Source organism: Anarhichas minor, unplaced genomic scaffold (genome assembly GCF_050575085.1).
Source record: "Anarhichas minor isolate MPS153535 unplaced genomic scaffold, ASM5057508v1 ptg000071l, whole genome shotgun sequence".
Taxonomy (NCBI): domain Eukaryota; kingdom Metazoa; phylum Chordata; class Actinopteri; order Perciformes; family Anarhichadidae; genus Anarhichas; species Anarhichas minor.
Window position 1 is genome coordinate 1,152,252 of NW_027466517.1, and position 19,378 is coordinate 1,171,629.

The 19,378-nt window shown below is 42.2% G+C and overlaps 3 protein-coding genes across 6 annotated transcripts; 1 reads left to right on the forward strand and 2 right to left on the reverse strand.

Moving 5' to 3' along the window:
- Positions 1 to 326: 326 nt before the first annotated feature.
- Positions 327 to 2,670, forward strand: dtymk (deoxythymidylate kinase (thymidylate kinase)). Its single transcript, XM_076079350.1, has 5 exons — positions 327 to 587; positions 701 to 809; positions 1,857 to 1,947; positions 2,051 to 2,248; positions 2,342 to 2,670. The coding sequence occupies exons 1-5, from the start codon at positions 458 to 460 to the stop codon at positions 2,450 to 2,452; spliced, it is 639 nt and encodes a 212-aa protein (XP_075935465.1). The 5' UTR covers positions 327 to 457; the 3' UTR covers positions 2,453 to 2,670.
- On the reverse strand, positions 2,572 to 9,868 carry atg4b (autophagy related 4B, cysteine peptidase). Of its 2 annotated transcripts, none has more exons than XM_076079346.1 (13): positions 9,769 to 9,867; positions 8,019 to 8,120; positions 7,814 to 7,885; positions 7,626 to 7,724; positions 7,385 to 7,486; positions 7,202 to 7,274; positions 5,504 to 5,583; positions 4,978 to 5,168; positions 4,214 to 4,292; positions 3,943 to 4,088; positions 3,741 to 3,797; positions 3,551 to 3,644; positions 2,572 to 3,467 (listed from the first exon to the last, which is right to left on the reverse strand). In XM_076079346.1, exons 1-13 carry the CDS (start codon positions 9,776 to 9,778, stop codon positions 3,394 to 3,396), a joined length of 1,179 nt encoding a protein of 392 aa, XP_075935461.1. In that variant the 5' UTR covers positions 9,779 to 9,867; the 3' UTR covers positions 2,572 to 3,393. The 2 variants fall into 2 exon arrangements, 1 of the variants encoding a protein (XP_075935461.1); XR_012947786.1 differs by having other exon boundaries at positions 3,422 to 3,467; positions 3,741 to 3,783; positions 9,769 to 9,868.
- Positions 9,869 to 10,471: 603 nt separating this feature from the next.
- boka (BCL2 family apoptosis regulator BOK a) lies at positions 10,472 to 18,929 on the reverse strand. Of its 3 annotated transcripts, XR_012947787.1 has the most exons (6): positions 18,761 to 18,927; positions 18,167 to 18,529; positions 16,102 to 16,230; positions 13,868 to 14,031; positions 13,641 to 13,783; positions 12,414 to 12,553 (listed from the first exon to the last, which is right to left on the reverse strand). XR_012947787.1 is itself a non-coding variant. In XM_076079351.1 (5 exons), the coding sequence occupies exons 2-5, from the start codon at positions 18,378 to 18,380 to the stop codon at positions 12,428 to 12,430; spliced, it is 633 nt and encodes a 210-aa protein (XP_075935466.1). In that variant the 5' UTR covers positions 18,381 to 18,529; positions 18,761 to 18,925; the 3' UTR covers positions 12,292 to 12,427. The 3 variants fall into 3 exon arrangements, 2 of the variants coding, with proteins under 2 accessions (XP_075935467.1, XP_075935466.1); XM_076079351.1 differs by lacking the exon at positions 13,641 to 13,783 and having other exon boundaries at positions 12,292 to 12,553; positions 18,761 to 18,925; XM_076079352.1 differs by lacking the exons at positions 13,641 to 13,783; positions 13,868 to 14,031 and having other exon boundaries at positions 10,472 to 12,553; positions 18,761 to 18,929.
- Positions 18,930 to 19,378: the final 449 nt, after the last annotated feature.

The window sequence follows — 19,378 nt, forward strand, 5'->3', positions numbered from 1 at the left end:
TGGTTGGCATCTTTCATCATTCTTACTGAAAACTTTACATTCAGGTAATCTTATCAATACCAGCTGGTGTTTTTTTTTTGCACTTGCTGTGCATTGTGGATTTATTACATAACATATCAAGAGTTCAACAATTAAAATGGAAAATCCAATCAATTTCTATGAAAATAAATAAAATTGTTTTTATTTAATTTTATCTATTTTTAATAATCTTCCCAAATTATATTCTAACCATAGACTGTATATAAGTAATTAACTTAACTTACTTTTATTTCAATAAAGTTGTTAAAAGAAACTAAAACAAGCGAAACCGGAAGTGCGTCATCGTACTTCCGTGTTGACAATTTACACATAAATGGCGCGTAAATGATGATAAGGAAACTACCGTTGCGTGGTGAGATTTAGCCAACAAACTCGTTCGTCAACCACACAGCACAGTGCTGACAAACAGCCGTCAGCAATGGCGTGTAAGAGAGGAGCGCTCATTGTGCTGGAGGGAGTGGATAAGGCCGGCAAGACTACGCAGTGCAACAGACTGGTGCAGGCGCTGCAAGAGAGCGGCCGACCCGCAGAGATGATGCGGTTCCCCGGTGAGGCATGTTATTGGTGTAATACAACGTTAGGGCTTAATGTTAGCATTATTGTTGTTCCAATGCTGTGCAACATTAACACAATGTGCCGTGGTGCGGTTTCTCGGAGTCAGACAGGACCACGACAATTGGACAGCTGATAAGCGCCTACCTGGAGAAGAAAAGTGACTTAGAGGACCACACGGTGCACCTGCTGTTCTCCGCAAACCGCTGGGAACTAGTGTAAGTTGCGTTTAAGTGAACGCAGAGTTTACGTGAACTGAGCCCTTTTAGCGGCAGACCTTTTTGACACGTCATAGCAGGAGGAGCACAGGTGTATTTTATAACATTAATGAGGGCATTAATAACTGCTGCTTCTCCTGCTATGACTAGTCGAACATGTCAGCTGTGGGTCTACAAAATGTAGCTAAGTACTCACCATGAAGAATGACACGTTCAGCTGTCCCACAACTTTAAAGGGTTAGTTCACGGGAAGTTGTACTTTGGTATTAAAATACTGGTAAGTTTCAAAAATATGAATTCTCTCTAGTGCTAGTACCTTAAAGGACAAGTCGAGTTACGTGGATATATATATTTTTGTAATTGTCTAGAGTCTAGACATTACATGAAAAGACCAAAAAAACATCAAATTGAACCTTCTACTAACGAGTACTGTCAGCCTGATCCATCTTATGTTTACATTCCAAAACCCACAATGAGCCACCCTGTTGCACTGGACGACTTGTACCTTTATTACCATGACCCTGCAGTTTACTTAGGAGTCAATTCCTAGCTCACCATCCTGGTGCCCTAAATACTCACCACGGTGCCAAATGTGTTTTTTTAATTCCTGGCAAAAAAAAAAAAAAAAAAAAAAGTCCCCAGCAAAAGCAATATTTACCCGAGCCTTTTAACCTTCACCGAAATCTACAGCGCCCAACTATATGAGGAAATAGTTTAGCATATCTGAAAAATGAAACTATATAGTTGTGACTCTTTGTGGGAGCTAATGGGCTTGGGGCTTCAAGCCACAGACAGAGTAGGGAGATTGACCAACATTGTTGATTTGTCTTTTCATTTACAATAACAAAAACACTGCCAGCTTTATCCTTCTTTTTAAAAAAAAAAAAAAAGCACAGAACTCTGAGTAAATGTGCTTTCTCCTTCCATCTCAGAAGTTGCATATATTAGCAATGATGCAGATTCTTTTGTCATTCGCTTTGATAAGTGTCCTCTAGCCCGTAAGCATTATAGTCTAAGTGCAGCGTACTAAAACACTTGTGACCGCAGGCCTCTAATGAAGAAGAAGCTGGAGCAAGGCATCACCCTGGTCGTGGATCGGTACGCCTTCTCTGGAGTTGCTTTCACAAGTGCAAAGCCGGTGAGTTGTCTCTCAGCCAAACTCTGCACCCATCAGACAGCATGATTTGTGTGTGTTGGAGAGGAGCAACAGATGGCTTGAACGTGTTCATCTCCTCCTTCAGGGCTTCTGTCTGGACTGGTGCATGAAACCCGACGTGGGGCTGCCAAAGCCGGACCTGGTTATGTTCCTGCAGCTCAGTCCGGCCGAGGCTGCTCACAGGGGTCAGTTCGGAGAGGAGAGGTACGAGACCAGTGTTTTCCAAAGAGCGGTTCAACAGAAGTTCGAACAGCTGAGGAAGGATCCCTCCGTCAACTGGCAGGTATGAGGCCGGTGCGGAATGCTCATTTAATCTCAGGCGTCCATTTCAAATCAGTAGCAATAAACGTCTTGTGATCTAACTTGTCTGCTGCAGGTGATCGACGCTTCTCAGAGTGTTGAGGATGTGCACGAGAACATAACCACCCACAGCCTTTACACTGTGAACACAGCTCAGAACCGGCCACTCGGAGAGCTGTGGAAGTGAACCTGAAACTGCTCGTCTTTAAACCAAACTATATTCAACCCCCTTTATTTAAAAGCAGAGGAGAACTGCCAATATAATTATATTCCGTCTTGAAATTGAAGAGAGACGTAACACTGTCATATACCAGACTCTGACTTTATTTGTTGTTAATCCTCTTACATGTGTATTGTTCATTCACCCGTCTGTTGTGTTGATTAAATAAATAATCTTCAAATGAACTAGCGCATATGTTTTTTTTAACTTGGCAAGGATACTTTGCATGAACAATTGATGCAACTTGTCTGCAGATTTGCCTTGATTTGGTTTCATTGCAGGCCGTTCCAGACTGGAGTTGTTGGTGACAAACCGCGTTCAAGCCATTGGGGTTTCTATACAACATAAAACTGTTATGGCAATTTAACTTCTGGAGTCAGGGAAAGGCACCATATCACTTCAGAATAAACATTTAAAGTGTTAAGACTTGAATGGAAACGCGCGTGATGTGACGATGTGCAGACAGAATTTATCCTGAGCTCCTGCTACGGCTCCTGCGGTCTCGATGTTTGGATACAAAGAGCAGTCAAGAGGCTGTTGAGAAGAGCACTGTGTGTGTCTCTCTCTCACTCTCACACACACACACACACACACACACACACACACACACACACACACACACACACACACACACACACACACACACACACACACACACACACACACACACACACACACACACACACACACACACACACACACACACACACACACACACACACACACACACACACACACACACACACACACACACACACACACACACACACACACACACACACACACACACACACACACACACTCAAGAGGTCTCAGTTAATGTTCGTCCCCCTGCAGGCTTCCCATTCTGATACAGAGAATCTCTCGTGCCGACTGTCCACAATAGCAAATCATTGTTTGTGTGTTCCTCAGAGGGAAAGGATCTCGAACTCCTCGTCTTCTGAGTCAAAGAACCGCTCCAACCTGTCGGGGTCTGAGAAATCTAGGAAGTGAGGAAAAAAAACATTAAAATCCATTTCCTTTTTCTAATATTCTTAGCAACAACAAAAAAAGCAGTTACTTTACCAGGAGTAAGGTTGAGGGCATCTATGCTGACCATGTGACAGGGCTGACTGTCCACTAGCTCAAACATAGGCAGCCCCCCTCTGTTGCAGGACAGCTAGAAGAGAAGGAGCACCACATTATGACGCACACGTTTCCTCTAACAGTGACCGTATTCAAGCGGAACAAGAGAGCAGTGTTAACGGAACCGTACCCTTCTTATGCGCATACACCAGTCGTCAAACTCGTCCTCTGTTCTGCAGAAGAAACCCTGGCGGACACCAGAAGACAATAAGCTACAAACCACTGAGCTACTGTTATAAAGAATAAATATGTAACAATGGGCTTTAGTTTGAGATACAAAAGCCTTGTGCCATTTAAAAAAAAAAAAAAAGAAGCCTCCCTAGCATTCCTACCGCTGCGATGGATGGGTCCAGCTCGCAGATGTGCATGCGGCAGGGCGGGTGCTGACAGTGATACGTCTCGTCTGGGACTTGGCTGTCTTCGCATGGATCCACTGCAGGCTGTGTGGTGTGCGGGTCTAAATAGATGAGTTCTTCTCCTGGGAAGAGAGGAGAAAAAAAGATTCATAATCAGATTGATTGTCTTGGTGTGAGTCAAATTAATATGGTGAGTGTGCGGTGCACAGCTGAGTGTTTATTTCACGAACACAGAGACCAGACATACCGACATAACCAATGAAGTAATGGGCACTGTTGGGTTTTCCCCCAATAACACCCAGGGACTGAGGCAGCATGAAGCATTGCTGTGAAAAGAGACGAGAGGGTTTATCTCACCCCAGCTGTAGCTGGCTTTGCCTCCATGCTCATCTTCTAGCCCATTTAGTGCAAACAACATAGAAATGACATTGTGACCATTTTCTTAAGTGTGTTGTTTTGATGTGGGTAAATCTACAGCAAGCACATCAGAAAGCCCCACACACAAAAAGAAACAGGTCATTTTGTCACTACAGTGTCTTTGTTTTGAAATGAAGGCTACACACATGCTCACCGCATAACCTCCACTAAACCAGCGTGTATCTTGAAGCTCCTTTCCCCATACACGAGAGGCTGATAAAGCAAAACCCTGGATAAAAGCTTACTTGCATATTCACATGCCAACCGCAGAGGCTGCAAGGAAGCATGCAGGGACCCTTAAGATGGGTGATCCATCACAGTGAACATCTCATGTATTTTCATTAAAGTAACCTTACTATTGAGAGACTGCAGTTGACAGAAAGGACTAATTTGAAGCAAGAGTATTGTAACTTTGACAACTAATGATAACACATAACATGTCTGTAGATATCAGACTAATCAAAATATCAAGCAGGAAATTCAGATGTCTCATTTTGTTAGGTTTTCAGTGACAACCCCCCTGTTTTTCAATAAACTTCTAAGATCGAGAAAGTCTTCGTTTTAACGCAGTGAATGCCCCCGGAGGTGCTTCACCTTGAGGGTTTCGATGTAGGCCTCGTTGATGTCGCTCAGGCCCAGCCTGAGGGGGATGAGCAGGACCAGAGGTTTCCAGAGAGCCGTCTCCTCCTCCGCCAGCGCACACGCCCCCCCCAGGCAGCCGTTGAGCTCCCCCGCTCCCTCCGGTTCGCAACATGCAGCGTCCAGCCAGGGCATGCAGAGGCGCTCTGTAGCGGGGGGAAAAAAGATCACTAAATTACTTTCATAATTTCTTTTATCTATGCTGCAGGAAAAACAAAAGGTAAGGTGGTAGACTCAAGGCAGAAAAGGATTAAAGCCCTTTTTGGTTTTTTTACCTCTCCGCTTTGTATATTTGCACATGGGAAAATCACCAAAATACTGTTGATGGATGAACTCCTTTCCTTCACTCCAACTCACATTTGTATTTGTTTTCACCCATAAACTTTATCTTGTAAAATGCAATGTTTAGCTGAAGTACTACTTCTGCAAACCCCAGCACAGCCCACAGTTCAACCCGGAGACCCGTTCAGAGCGCACTCACTGATCTCCTCGATGACCACGGTGTTGTCCATCGCCACGTGTACGACCAGTCTGCTCCACGTATCAAACACCGCCAGCTTCCTGAAAGCAAGACGGCACACAGACACTTTTGTGCTCTACCAGATCGGAAAGATGTTCTTTCTTTAAATAGTTTTGAACCTCCTCGGTGAACAGCGCATCATCTTTTTTGTTAATCGTTGGACAGCGGGATACGTACATACTGTACATAGATGGTGGGAGTGGAACAGAAGTTTTGCTCGTGTGATAATGTCAACGTACTGTTCTGCCTCTCCTGAATGTCTTGGAAACAAAGTGGCTGTTTTAGATTCAAAGAAACTTTGCTGCTCACACCGATTTTGCTTTTCCAGTTACGACAGCAGTTGCGATATTTTTATTTAAAAAATAAAACCAAAGACCTAACGTGACAAAGTAATGCTGAAGTGATTAGTCGACTTTTGATCACTGATTAAAGACACCCTGTGCAGTTTTTTTTACCACGAGTGGCGCTATGGAGCAGAAACCCTGAATGTAAACATAACTTCTGTTCGTTCTATGCAGCACCTTTAACCCTGGAACTCTGAAGCAAATTACCCAGCGGCTCTAGCTATTTTTATCACATGTATATCCATGTAAGATAAATATATATGGTTTTAGACTTTAACTTGGCAATTTAAAGACGTCCCTGTGGGCTCTGATCAAATCTGGAAACAACTGAAATTGAGCAGCTTAGTAACGTGTAGTTCCTCTACAGCAGAGGTCTTCAACAGAGGTACTGCAGGGGGTCCGCGAAATTTTTGGTTCATTCGAAAATTAAAAAAAAAAAAAAAAAAAATTAAAAAAAATGTTTCTAGGCAGTTTCGAGATAGGGTAAGGAGCTCGGTCATCAGGAGGGAGCTTGGAGTCGAGCCGCTACTCCTTCGCGTCGAAAGGAGTCAGCTGAGGTGGTTCGGGCATCTAATTAGGATGCCTCCTGGACGCCTCCCACTGGAGGTTTTCCAGGCACGTCCAACTGGGAAGAGACCCCGGGGAAGACCCAGAACACGCTGGAGAGATTACATCTCCCAGCTGGCCTGGGAATGCCTCGGGATCCCCCAAAATGAGCTGGAACATGTTGCCGGTGAGAGGGAGGTCTGGGTCGGCCTGCTTGGCCTGTTGCCACCGCGACCCGACCCCGGATAAGCGGAGGAAAATGGATGGATGGATGGAAAAAAATGTTTCTCTAAACATGAATGTGTCCATTATTTTAATAGTTCAGTATTGTATGAAAGATAACAGGTATCTTTATGCATGGCAGTGGTACTAGTAGGCCATCACTAATTTTTCATTTCCACGTTTAAAATGAAAACATCCATTTGAATAGCTTGTATGCATGATTGCAATTGACAGACAATGTTGATATTGGCATTGGTATCAGCTGACAAGGTATGTTTATAAATGGCAGTGGTACGGCCACCCTACTCACTGTACCTTGCACATGTTTAACATAAAAACATGAATATATGAACCTGTGTATTATTTGAATAGCTTAGTAATGAATGCACAACAAAGAGGTATGTTTATACATGGTACCAGGCTCATTTAATATAAAACACAATGTTATACAATATATATATAGTCGGGGGTCCCTGCTCCATCTCTCTATCAGTTTGGGGGTCCTTGGCCTGAAAAACATTGAAGACCCCTGCTCTACAGTACTTACTTTAGAACCTGGGCCACTGTGTTCGGTCCATACCACTGGCCGATAGGCTTTCCCTCTCCAACTCCCATTTGGGCTGCAGCGTTTAGGAACAACAACAAAAAAACAACAACAATGTGACGCAAACTCTTTACTGCCTGAGTGAGTCCCTGATCAAATTGGAGCGGACTGACACTCGCTACTCACCAATTTGATGGATGGAATAATAGCTGTCTTTCTTGTCGATGAAGGCGTTGAGAATACTGATGTACTCTTCTCTTTGTTTCTGGCCTCTGGCCCATCTCCAGTCTGAGAACAACAAGCCAGTTATCAAGCCTGTAGTCTTCTCACTGGAGAAGAGCTGCTAGTGCCACACGGTGATAAAAAACGGATTTCATCTATGTGTATAGATGAAACCTTTTTCTTGGTTTCTTTAAAGATGTCTTACCTCTGCCTACATGTCTACACACCAAGGCCTCGCCTAGGATCATCTGGCCGCACCGTAACATGCATCCCCATCCTGTATCCGACGTTGGTCCTGTCCCACCTGTAACACATTCAAGACTCATGCACGAGATCCCTTTAACATCAAAAGTAAAGGTTAGGGGCTCAACTAAAACACACGTCTTCACTTACCAATGGGTGGAAAGTTTTTTCTGTATGTGAACCACAGTCGTGAAGTGACGTCTGATAAAATCTCATCTTTCTCTACATGAAGACCAGAAATCACCATATTACAAGACAACCTCAGGGAAAAGTCCACGTCTGCTAAGATGATTCTTTAAAGTTAAAGTACTCATTTCTCTCCGTCTCACACACACGTTATATTCCACAGTCCTACCTGTGAGTGCATTGTATTCTTTCCCCAAGATCCACACAGGCTCCGAGGTCTCGGGAAAATCTTCAAACTCTCCAAAGCGAAGTGTGTCGTATGTCAAGGTTGCTGCGAAGGAATGTTAAGAATGAAGCAGCATTCCAACAATCAGAGGAAGAAACGGTGGGGCACCTATTCATTAAGTTCCTTGAGAAAAATCCCAGTTACTTCCAGGAAGGTTGTTCTATTTACATCCATCTTTCTTTATTTCTGTAGACTAACCGGAGTCTCAATTTATATGCTAGGAGAGTAGGCGAGGGAGGAATCTCCCTATGTGATTAAAAAAATAAAAAAATGTATTTCATGGTGAAATAAACACATATACAACTTAAATTGTATTTAAGAAACGTGGTATTGTTCATCAATTAGAAGGGAGGCTTTTCAGGTACTTAAAAAACCCGAATGGTCATATTTGTTGCAGCAGATGCAAAGATATGACTTTTAGTCCCTGGTATTGGTAAAAGCTAAAAAAGAAAATGCTCATTTATACACTTCCCATAATGCAGCTGGATATTGATATTTGTTGTACCTTGACCCTCCCTGCTTGGTAAAGGCTCAAATATTGAAAACTTCACAATTATTATTATTCTGGCGTTCAGTTACGAAGCTGTAGTCTTCAAGCACAGACCGGGATAACTTTGACGACATAACTATTTTAGAGGATATATAAATTACAACATACATGACACACTGAAAAAAAAAAAGTCAAGCAACTATATCACACATATCAATATCTAAACATGCATCTCCCTTGTGCAATTATCTGGCAATAAATAAGTAAGTAAATGAGGAAGTAGGTGCTTTTAATAAAGTGTAGTGTCAAAAAGCAATCACAGTAAAAGTCTGTATTGGCAGAGCCGGAAATACTGGGATCAAAGCCAAATATAAAATTGGGCAAAACAGTAATGGACACCATTAAAGGGTTCACTTCCCCTTCAGAGAAACATCTGAGTTTGGCCAACTGGTGCCCGCAGCTATTCACTGAAATATGCATTTACGCTTTTGATGGAAGGTTAAAAAAGGACTTTTGCGGTTTATTGCTGACACGTCACTATCCACATAACTAACAACAGACAGGAAAAGTTGACTAGCTAGCAGTGAGTTAGCCTGGACACATAAAGCAGAGATTTACAGGCTCGTGTATTTGCAGTCGAAGGAGACGGGAATAGAGTAAGAAGTGGGCTCGCATTCCCTGAAGAGTATTAAGTTATTATTAAACTACATGCGTGTTGCTGCATATCATAACTTAACCTCCTAGCTTATAGCAACGTTAGCCTATAACTGATGTGATGGTGAGTGACAGTGCATCGACTCATAGGGCGTAACACAGCGTTAGCATAAACAGTCAAACCGAGGACTGAAGGCAAATTATGAAGAGTGAAACTTAACAACACATGTCACTAACAACGATAACATGTGAAGCAACAACAAGACGTTTCACGGCAGTGCAGCGAGCTGTCAAAGCGGGGAATCCACCACATTTAGCAATAACAGCAGGCTAACGCTGGTTAGCTTTAGCTTTAGTTATCATTTTATCAGGCTAACGCCACCGAGGCTACACAGCAATAGGGTCTGTGTTGGAGTTGGTAATCCTGTCATGACAAAGCAGGAAATGTGTTGCCAAGTATGATGTGGTGTTGTTGTGATTAGTTTGTGTCAATACTGGCAGGGTAAAGGAGAGAAAGAAACATTATTTTACTATAAAAATCTGGTTTACCTGCATCCATCCCGACGGTCTTCACCCTACCTTGTTTGTTGTTCTCTGGACTCCGACCCGGCGGACCAATGGGTATAGAGTCCTGCTGTGGAATTTGGCGAGAGGCGGGACATTTATTACGACATCCAATAAGAGAAGGGAGTGGGGTCACGTCACCCAAACCAATCAGTAGTGGCTGACGTCGCCGTCCCGTTGAAAACAATCTATGGTGCGTTCATGTTACAGAGTTAAGGAGGCTTGATATCCGTGAGGCTCCCTTCTCTGACCATAAGAGAAGTTACATTTTTCTCCCTCCTTTCAACAAATTACTAGAGCCTTAAGCTAGACAGTTAACCAAAGCCTTCTTCTACACGACTGTAAAAAATGATGTAATCTTTTAAAGCTCCAGAATTGGGAGAGTATACGGAATATACGCTACTGAAAACCTTTGAGAGGAGGAACCACTGCAAATTAGATGACTTCAGTTGACAGAAAGCTCAGGGCATTTCTGAGAAGGAAGTGAAAACTCATCTTTTGTCAAGAAAAAAAACACTCATGATTAATACTTATTGTTTAGATGTTTACAGTGACCATTCAATTTCGTACGTAGATATACAGTATTGCTAAAAGGGAAAAACAAGTCCTTGAACTAAGATTACACACAGTATGATCAGTGGAAGGTGTGAGATGCAGCAAACAAATGCATTGTCATTTCGTTGGAAAATTAGGTAGAAAATGTTTCCATGTGGTTGGAGACTCGTTTAATTGACATTTCATCATGTCATTTACAGATAAATCTGTTGGCCAATCTGTGTCTAGTGATTCTGATTCAACCACTAGGTGGTCACAAATAACCATCAATGTTTCTGGCATCGCTTATTCTTTGCAGTCTGTAAATACAATCATTCACACCAAGATCTAGCTGAGAGACAAACACACGCAGAGAAAAGCAGACTACAATTTTAAGCAAAAGGCTTATACTGCAATTAAAACATTTACATATCCACCACTTACACACAAAAAAATACTGCAATTAAAACATTTACATATCCACCACTTACACACAAAAAAAAAAACATTTACCAGACGTCCAAAAATGTTTACTTCTTTTCCGTCATAAATGTTTGAAAAGGACTTATTCATTTTCATTGTTTGAGACTACAGACAGCTAGAAAACTAACTTTTTACGTTTGGTTGATGTAACACACCAAGCAATCAGTTCAGCACCACTTGCTCACAAAGTGCCTTTAATTGAAGCTTAGTAAGCCCTTTATTTCATCTGAAAGACCACTTACCTTCTGGGAAAACAGCTTCAAAGCACAATCTGTTTATAAAAATGTATCATTATTTACTGCTGCTGACTTGACAAATTGCCGTTAGAACCATTGTATTATTGTTCATATTTACAATTGCAGATGACTCACAAACGTGTATATTTTCTAGGACTCATAGTACTACGTGCCGGTGCCGTATAAAAGTGAAATTATTCATGGAATAAATTATGCTCACAAAATGAAATGTTATCAAAGTGCTCTAGCTTAGTGAACATGTACTGTAACTAGCGTTACTGCAATTACAGTACAGCAATGGCATACACTGCCTCACAGTGAGGCAATGAGGAAGGAGAAAAAGTTGCATTAAGTGTATAGTGCTGTCTGAAATACACATATGTAGTTATCATAGACTCAATTCATCACTCATTAGGGACTGTACAAACATTATTAGGGTGGGGAAGGGGTCTGAATCTTAGTTTATACACATTCTTTCCGAATATATATATTTGCTTGAATAGAAAAATGTAACACTACTCTAAAAATATTATGAGAGTACGGAGGAAAAGCAGAAATAATAATTTAAGATGGTGTTCCCCAATTTAAACATGTATAAGTTAGTGGAACCCCGGTCAAAACATTTCCTTTTACTTTGCTAAATTATTAGAACAAGTTGGCAATGAGTGAATATGAACTTGATTTATATTACAGGCTTTATGACACGTTTCATTTGTTCTACCTTTGTGTTGTGATGCAGAATAACATGAAAGAACAAATGTTGGTAGAGACAACATTTACTCACCAATATCCACACAGTCAATCGTAACTATTTGGTCCCTTTTTAAATTATTCTGGCAAGGGAGGGCTGAAACACATTATAAATCTTGAGGGAGAGGAAAAGCAAAGATCCTCCCATACTCTTCCCCAAATCATCTTTTGAAATAATATCAATTAATAATTTCCGTACAGTCCCTTAATTGGAGAAAAACATGTTGTATTTTGCATATATATTGCTATAGATTTTTGTACAACCAAGTACAGTAGTTACAGTTTTCAACCACTAGGGGCAGCCAAGCCTCTGCCAAATAGGAAGCGAAACAAATGAGTAGTTCTGCTGATTGTGGAACAAATTATAAGCTAAAAACATTAAGAGTGGGTGATTCTATACATTCGCGTCAAAAGTGTGCCATAACCTTACCATTAACAATAAATAGACAATCTTGCAGAGGAAGCACGGAAAGTCCTTTTTCTGTGAATGGACAGGCGTTCATCGTCCACGAAGGCTCAGTGCAAACGAGTGTAAACATAATCCAAAGCAGTGGAAGCTTTAGTGGAGTGCTGGTGGTGGTGGCGGGGTACAGTGTCGGTCAGTCCGCTACAAAAAAAAAACCAGTGCGTGACTTTGTCTTTCACGTGTCTCTGAGGAGGTACAACACAGTGGCCTTCAGGTAGTGTCCGAAGGCACAGACGGCGGACACCAGCCAGTGAGAGCGGAAGCTGGGATCGGTGTTCACCACGCATTTCGTTACATCCACCTGTGACGGCAGAGAGGACACAGAGCTCACCAAATGAATTCAGACTGTGGAATGAAACAATGAGAAAAAAAACGGAAAAAAAAACAATAATTCCCAACATGTGTTTCTTTCAAAGCAAAAGCCCACACTGCAATCTCTGCAATGCTTACTCGAAAAGTCTACTTATATAACTAGAGCACTTTCGTAGACAATGAGATTTCACAGAGAGCACAGTTTAAGTGTCAGTCCTGACACTAAACACTTCTCCCTCCTCAGATCCGTCACATCACAGATTGTTATGGAGTTTTTCCCACACGCTGATTATCTCCCAGTGTGGAAATATTACAGTTTGAGTTTAGACCGGGACGGGTCCCTCATTTGTGCTCATGAGGTCAGTTATACAATGCATTGCTCTTCATTTGGTCACACTCCACTTGCCCTGAAAACAAAACCGACTTGGGTGCCATGTCTCTGAGTGCATGGGCGCATTTGTTCACTTGTTTTGCTCTTTCCAGCAGCGCAGAGGCCCGTTGCCAGGCCTTGTTCCTTCTGGTGCGCTTTGTTGTCTCTGTAGGATTTTATCATAAAGGCTTTTCTTATTGATAGGATTCTGCAGAATAGACTTCTACTATTCTGTCTGAAGCTGTGGGGTGGATGTAGGTGTGATATTGTCAATACACGGTGTTTTAACCCTGTTATCATACAGCCTTTGAAGACTATATTGAGACCATAAAATCATGTTTACAATGTTTACTGAGGTAATAAATCAAGTGAGAAGTAGAGTCATTTTCTCATAGACTTCTATACAACCAGACTTCTTTTTGCAACCAGAGGAGTCGCCCCCTGCTGGACATTAAGGAGAATGTTTAAGTTTAAGGCACTTCAGCTTCACTTTTCAGACCCTGAGGATGCCGACAATTTGAAGCTGCCACCTTGGGCTCTGGAAAAATATTAATGTTTATTTTTCACGTTCTTCTGATATTTTATAGACCTAACCACAAATGGAATAATCATGAAAACAATCAGAGGATTGCAGCCCTAATATTCATAACACACCCACCAACACAGAAATATGAAGAAAAACAGATTGAAGCACTTGTTTACTTACTTTAACAACTTCATGCCCAATAAAATATTTCCATAATATTGACACTGGGACTATTTTTTTGTAGTTAGCTTGACATACTTTGCCACATCCAGCATGGCGGAAACAGGAGAAAACACACCCACACACACACCTTCAGTTTACCACTGTGAAAGTAAAGGTCTTAGAGTTATTTCATCAGCAACACTTACACAAACAAGCGATCAGGTAAAAAAAGAACTTGCCCTTACCCAGCCCCCTCTCCTTTTTAACCAGGAGATCAGGCTCTTGCGGACAAACTCCCCCATGCAGTCAACAATGGTATGGACCATAGCCGGGTGGCCGTGGCGAACACAGTCCACTGCCAGGGCTCCTGCCACGGCGTACAAAGACACCACCTTCCCCCATGTCACACCTGACAGGAAATACACTGTTAGAACAAACTACACTGCATCCTTACTCAAAGCTTCATGCACAGAGCCATTTACGTCCTGCTATGTGATATATGAACGCATATTTTGCAAACAAATTATTATTTGTTGATTTGAGGGTTCTCAAATCAAAGTGGAGTGCCTATTTTTGAGGAGTTTTTAGTGCAGCAAAATTCTGTCAGCAGCTCTTATTCAAAGATGGATGAACAAACTCTAAAACGTCAACAGCAGCCAGGCAAGAGGCCTACATGCCTGTCTGTCCCACAGAGAAGAAAACCCAAACAGAAGGCTCGGGCGCCAGGCAGGCAGTTCGCCTTGCTATATTAGTGAGCAGATAATTTTTCTTGGTTCACTTGTTGAGTTTCTGCCGCAGCACCATTTACAGTCAAAGCCTCAGACTCTTTTTGCAGTGTTTACATGTCTAACGGATACAAAATGAGCCCCCAACTCCATCCATCTTCTGTATCTGTCATCCGATTCATTCCTAGGATCTGGTAAACGGAGGTCATGTTTCTCTTTAACTGTGAGACCTGGAATTTGCAGAGTGACACTCTCCACTGTGTGCACTTGCAATGCTGCTGTCCAATTTATGGTGAGTTCATCGATTCTAAGTAAAGGTTTACCTTTTAAAATGAGTAATTAAAAAAATAAATAACATCTGAGAAGTCACACACACTCTTGCCACAGTGTAGGAAAAGCACATTGCCATCGCCAGATGAGTAACAACTCTGTTGTTTTCTGTAAAAAAGTCTGGCATTTAAGCATTGCGGAATTAACAAGCTAGCTAGCTCACTAGCGGACAGCTGGCTAGTTAGCGAGCTTGCTGTAGTAGTTTAAGAAAATGAGCCAAACTGCGAGCTTCGGCAGTAACGGGTCTCATGGTCCCTTCCCTTTCCACTGAAAACAGCTACCAGAAACAAGTGAAAGTGATGAGACTGAACCGGAACAGTAAAGTTGAGGGCCACAAAATTCAAAACTGTGAGCTCAAAGACACTAAAAGCTCCGTATTCATAAGGGGAACTTGCGGTTGGGAAAGAATTCACTGTGGGTTTAAATTAGAAAGTTTTAAAAGCGGATACCGGTGTAACATGCTCGGTGTGGGAATGTGTTTCGGCTGTAGTTTATCTGTGCCTTGTGTAAGGCAGCATGATGTTTGTGACTGAGCTCAAAAGCATCAGAAGAGTTTGTGGTCATTATCTACAGCTGCCCATGACTTCCTCCTCACAGTGACACGTCTAGACTGTTACACAGTATGTCCAAATTTACATTTGTAGTCATTGAGGGCTACTTTGTCATCCTGTATACTGAAACTAGAGCCTAACCGCAATGTATGTCTGCCCATGTACTTCCCAGAACATGTTTCGATTTAGGTAGATATTCTTTCGCAATGATAGGTCTGAAGTAGTCAGTGATATTTCTAAGTAACTTTGCACTTTCAAGGACCACACAAACCTGATTTTCTTCCGTGTGCAGTTGATTCCTAATTACTTTTGCAGCAGATTGCTTTGTTACAGCCCCGAAGGTACAAATCTGCCGAGGCTGATGACTGAACTCCGTGGGTGGGGTCCAAACTGTCTGTAACAATCACTCGCTCTGGCAACATGTTAACCTAATATGGACTGAATGTTTTCCCTGCGGTTCCCTTCCTGTAAGGGGATAATGACTGCAACAAAATGTTTCGGACTAACTGGAGAATTACGCACTCACCCTGCAAAAAGGTGTTTACATGAAAAAGTTGGCTGGAATTAGTTGATGTTTGAGGGGGAGGAAATTATGGCTTGCTCTAGTAATTCAATAGTAAAGCATTAATAGGAGCAGTAACATAGCTCTCCAGACATTTAAATATCTTTATTGTATTTGTCTCAAGCTATGCTCCTCCTTCTCGGTTTCAACAAAAAGAAGAACTTCCCTAAAACAGCAAAAACGATCCGTAATCTTCCTTTGTATTGAAGTTTGCGTACCTGATAACAAAAGCGCTACAGTTAGTTCCCATCATGCAGGCCTGCACGCATTGGCTTGATTTACAATACAGCCAGATACTGATGTGGACCTACCTGTGGAGAAAATGTCTGCAGCCACAGCCAGGAAGGCGTCCGACACAATACTCTCTGAAGCCACCGTGATGTTGAGCTGTCGCGCTACGTTGCGGTACACGTTGGGTCGAAGGTACTCCAACTCATCACCTGGCCAAAACACAGGAGACTAAACTCAGCGAGAACATTTTTTATCGACTGTAGTGCCTCTGACTTTAACTGCATTTGGGCTATCCACACAACTAAAGCAAGACTTGAAAGAAGCAATAACTTCCTCTAACAAATCAATAGTTGACTTCATTTGCAGCAAAAAAAACAACACTTTAAGACCAGTAGCTTATGGTAGCTAATGTTAGCTTTAGGTGAACATTGCTGTACAACAGACAAAACTGACTCAAACAACTGGCTTAACTGTTCTCCACTTGTGCTATTGTAACAATAGCTGAAACAGTAGCTCAGCATTTGTAGCCACAATGGTCATATTCTGGCAAAAGCTACATATTCTCGCTTTAAATTTAAAAGTGCGTTCTTCTAAATGACCCTTTGCTAAGTCCCGCCCCTCGAATGCAGACTGGCCAATCATAGCGTAGCGTCAACCAGCTCCGACAACCATCTGGCTCTGGTCTTGTGCAATCGTTTCAGGTTTTTCTTCAATTTTCAGGCGGGTGTTGTGGATTTGGAGCTAGTCCTGGTTAAACGTTGCGTAATAGTGATACTCGTTATCCGGAGAGGTTGGAAGGAGATGTGAGTTTCTAAAACATTACGTTTCTACGTAAAAACCTGTGGAGCTAACATCAGCAAAGTATATTAGCACATCGTTAACTAGCGTTAGCCCTTCTTAGCTACTGAATGTATAAACATGCTACTTTTCTTTTTAATTGTAACAGTAAATAAATAACTTGACCCTTCTTTATAGTGTTGTTTCTAACTTCATTGTATTCTGTCTCCATCTCCAGGTGATGTGGTGGTTCACTTTTACACTGTAGGCTTTAGCTTATATCTTTATCTTTATGACCCGTTTTCACTGCTGAATTCGTTTAACAACATGGATTTATACTCCAAACCCCCTTCTGTCTGATTCTCTCGGAAAATCGCTTTTTTCATTTTTCCAAAAATTCTATAATATTTCTTCAGGGAATGCAGTTAGTGACAGTGTGGGCTCCATGGTAACATAGCTCTGCCAGCTTGATGGAGGAGCAGCAGGTGGGCGGGGCTTAGCCACGAGTCAATTATGAATCTCACCAAAACCATTAAGCCCCTGATGTTTGTCTTTGTGCTATGCTAAGCTACATTTTTCTGTACAAAAAGGAGAGTGGTATCCATCTACTCATCTAAGTCTCAGCAGAGAAGCGACTAAGCATATTTTCCAAAATGTCAAACTATTCCTTATATTCAAAATCTGATTTCACCTGATTTTTTAAATATAATTCATGTGCAGCAGATGCTTTGTTGTAACCTGGAATGACTTCATATCCAGTATTTAAATTAACAAAGTCCAACAGTCTGTAATCTAATCTCTTCAGTAGATTCTTGCCGTACTCTGTTTGCATCACAGTTTTTGTTGTCCTCTCTCTGCTGGAAAGTGTTCACAAACATGAAACATCCCCTCTGTTGTTTCCTTTTAATAAGCACAGTCTCTGTTCGATCCGAGTCTCCAGTGAATTGCACAACTAAACTGGCGGTGGTGTGATAACCACAAATGGTAAAGTGAAACCTCAGAACTGTATCGGTTTTCATACTGGGCAAACATCCAAACATTAGCTAAAGGAAACTGTGAATATATTATTTTCCTGGGAATCCCTTAAAGGTGTTTCAGTGAAAATTAGTCATAGGTGCGCCCCGCCAACCACACACACCTGAACATTTAGTCAAATGTGTTTTAATGTTCAATTGATTCATTTTTTTGTATTATTATTTAAAAAAAACAAAGGTTCAAATAGCGTTTTCGGAATGATTTCAATGGGTATTGTTTTTGAATGCAGCAGATATCACTGCACTCTGAGGTCGACCATAAGTCTCTATACAACTGACTGGTCCAACACAGTGTTAAGCGGACCGTGCTCCAAAAACAAAAAAAAAAACTCACCCAGCCACAGCAGGACCGACGATATATCTCCCAGCGCCCCGCCTGATGCAGCCCGCCCGTGGTCAGGCTTCGACCAGCCTATCCCGGCGCGGTTGAGCCTGGAGTAAATGTAGTCCCTGCACAGCGCCTTGGCCTGGGACACCAGCTCCTTGTCGGTGGGCGAGCGGTCAAACACTTCGGCCGCGAACACAGAAGAGCGGCGCAACATCTCCATGCCCCTGTCACCCGCCGCGGACTGCGCTGCTCACCTTCCCCCGCCACCGCCGCCTCTCACGGCAGCCACTTCTGCACCGGGACACGTCCCCCCCCGCCTCCTCCTCCCTCCTTCTGTAGTAGGCACTAGGAAGACTTGTGGAGATTATCCTGCATAACAAAACACGCGGATTAGTTTGTTGGTTGGACATCTTTTGCCTGGATAGAGCTGTCCGACGCAAACCCAATCAACGCACGTACTGAAGCTGCAGGTTACGTAAACCCCACGCGGAAGAGCAGGAAAAGTTAGTCCAGAAGAGGTATGCATGAATCCATAAAGTTACAGTTAGTGCGCCCATACTGCCTTATAATGAAGGTATGGACAATTCAAATAACACTTACCCGAGAACATGTTATCCTGCATCCTAACTCGTCACTGAGCAGAAAAGTTGGTTTTGATCATTTGACATTTAGGAATTTAAGAGTTGCTGCCACTCAAATCGAAAAAAAGAAAAGAAAAGCTCTCCAGTTTATAGTCTGACAGGCTCTCCTTCTAAGGGCACTTATTGTGAAGTCCTAAAGCGGAGATACACAAGCCCCGCCCCTCCACCCCAACTCATACAACACACACACACACACACACACACAGAGAGAGTACATGACCCAGCAGTACTAACTGGATCTGTCAATTAAAGGTGCACAGCATTGATCTGACATCTATATGTTTTGTGTGCTGTTGCATTAAGCAGCCCTAGAGCTGTTGTGTTACAAAACCAATGAAGATAAGGTGTGCCTGCATTAAAAAAAAGAAATCTCAGATCAAACTATTCGATTATCTTCTACCCAAGAGGAAACCCACAGGAGGCTTGTCAAAAAAAAAAACATTTAGTTTTTGCCTATAAAGTCTAATAAAGTTGGGGGACCTGTGAGAGACAAAAAAAAAAATCAAAGGAGCAGACGTAATCAAATTCTGACTTTAAATCCCAATTACAGGTCAAACTCCCTAAACACCTAATCCTA

Excerpts from the sequence above, each read along its gene's own strand:
- dtymk (XM_076079350.1), top strand. The coding sequence starts at position 458 with ATGGCGTGTAAGAGAGGAGCGCTCATTGTGCTGGAGGGAGTGGATAAG. Across the intron at positions 588-700 it reads AGAGATGATGCGGTTCCCCG|ACAGGACCACGACAATTGGA; the intron begins GTGAGGCATGTT and ends TCTCGGAGTCAG. Across the intron at positions 2,249-2,341 it reads ATCCCTCCGTCAACTGGCAG|GTGATCGACGCTTCTCAGAG; the intron begins GTATGAGGCCGG and ends TGTCTGCTGCAG.
- atg4b (XM_076079346.1), bottom strand. Across the intron at positions 7,886-8,018 it reads AGAATACAATGCACTCACAG|AGAAAGATGAGATTTTATCA; the intron begins GTAGGACTGTGG and ends GTCTTCATGTAG. Across the intron at positions 7,725-7,813 it reads AAAAAACTTTCCACCCATTG|GTGGGACAGGACCAACGTCG; the intron begins GTAAGTGAAGAC and ends AATGTGTTACAG.
- boka (XM_076079351.1), bottom strand. The coding sequence starts at position 18,380 with ATGGAGATGTTGCGCCGCTCTTCTGTGTTCGCGGCCGAAGTGTTTGAC. Across the intron at positions 14,032-16,101 it reads TGCAGACATTTTCTCCACAG|GTGTGACATGGGGGAAGGTG; the intron begins GTAGGTCCACAT and ends ATTTCCTGTCAG. Across the intron at positions 12,554-13,867 it reads TAAAAAGGAGAGGGGGCTGG|GTGGATGTAACGAAATGCGT; the intron begins GTAAGGGCAAGT and ends CTGCCGTCACAG.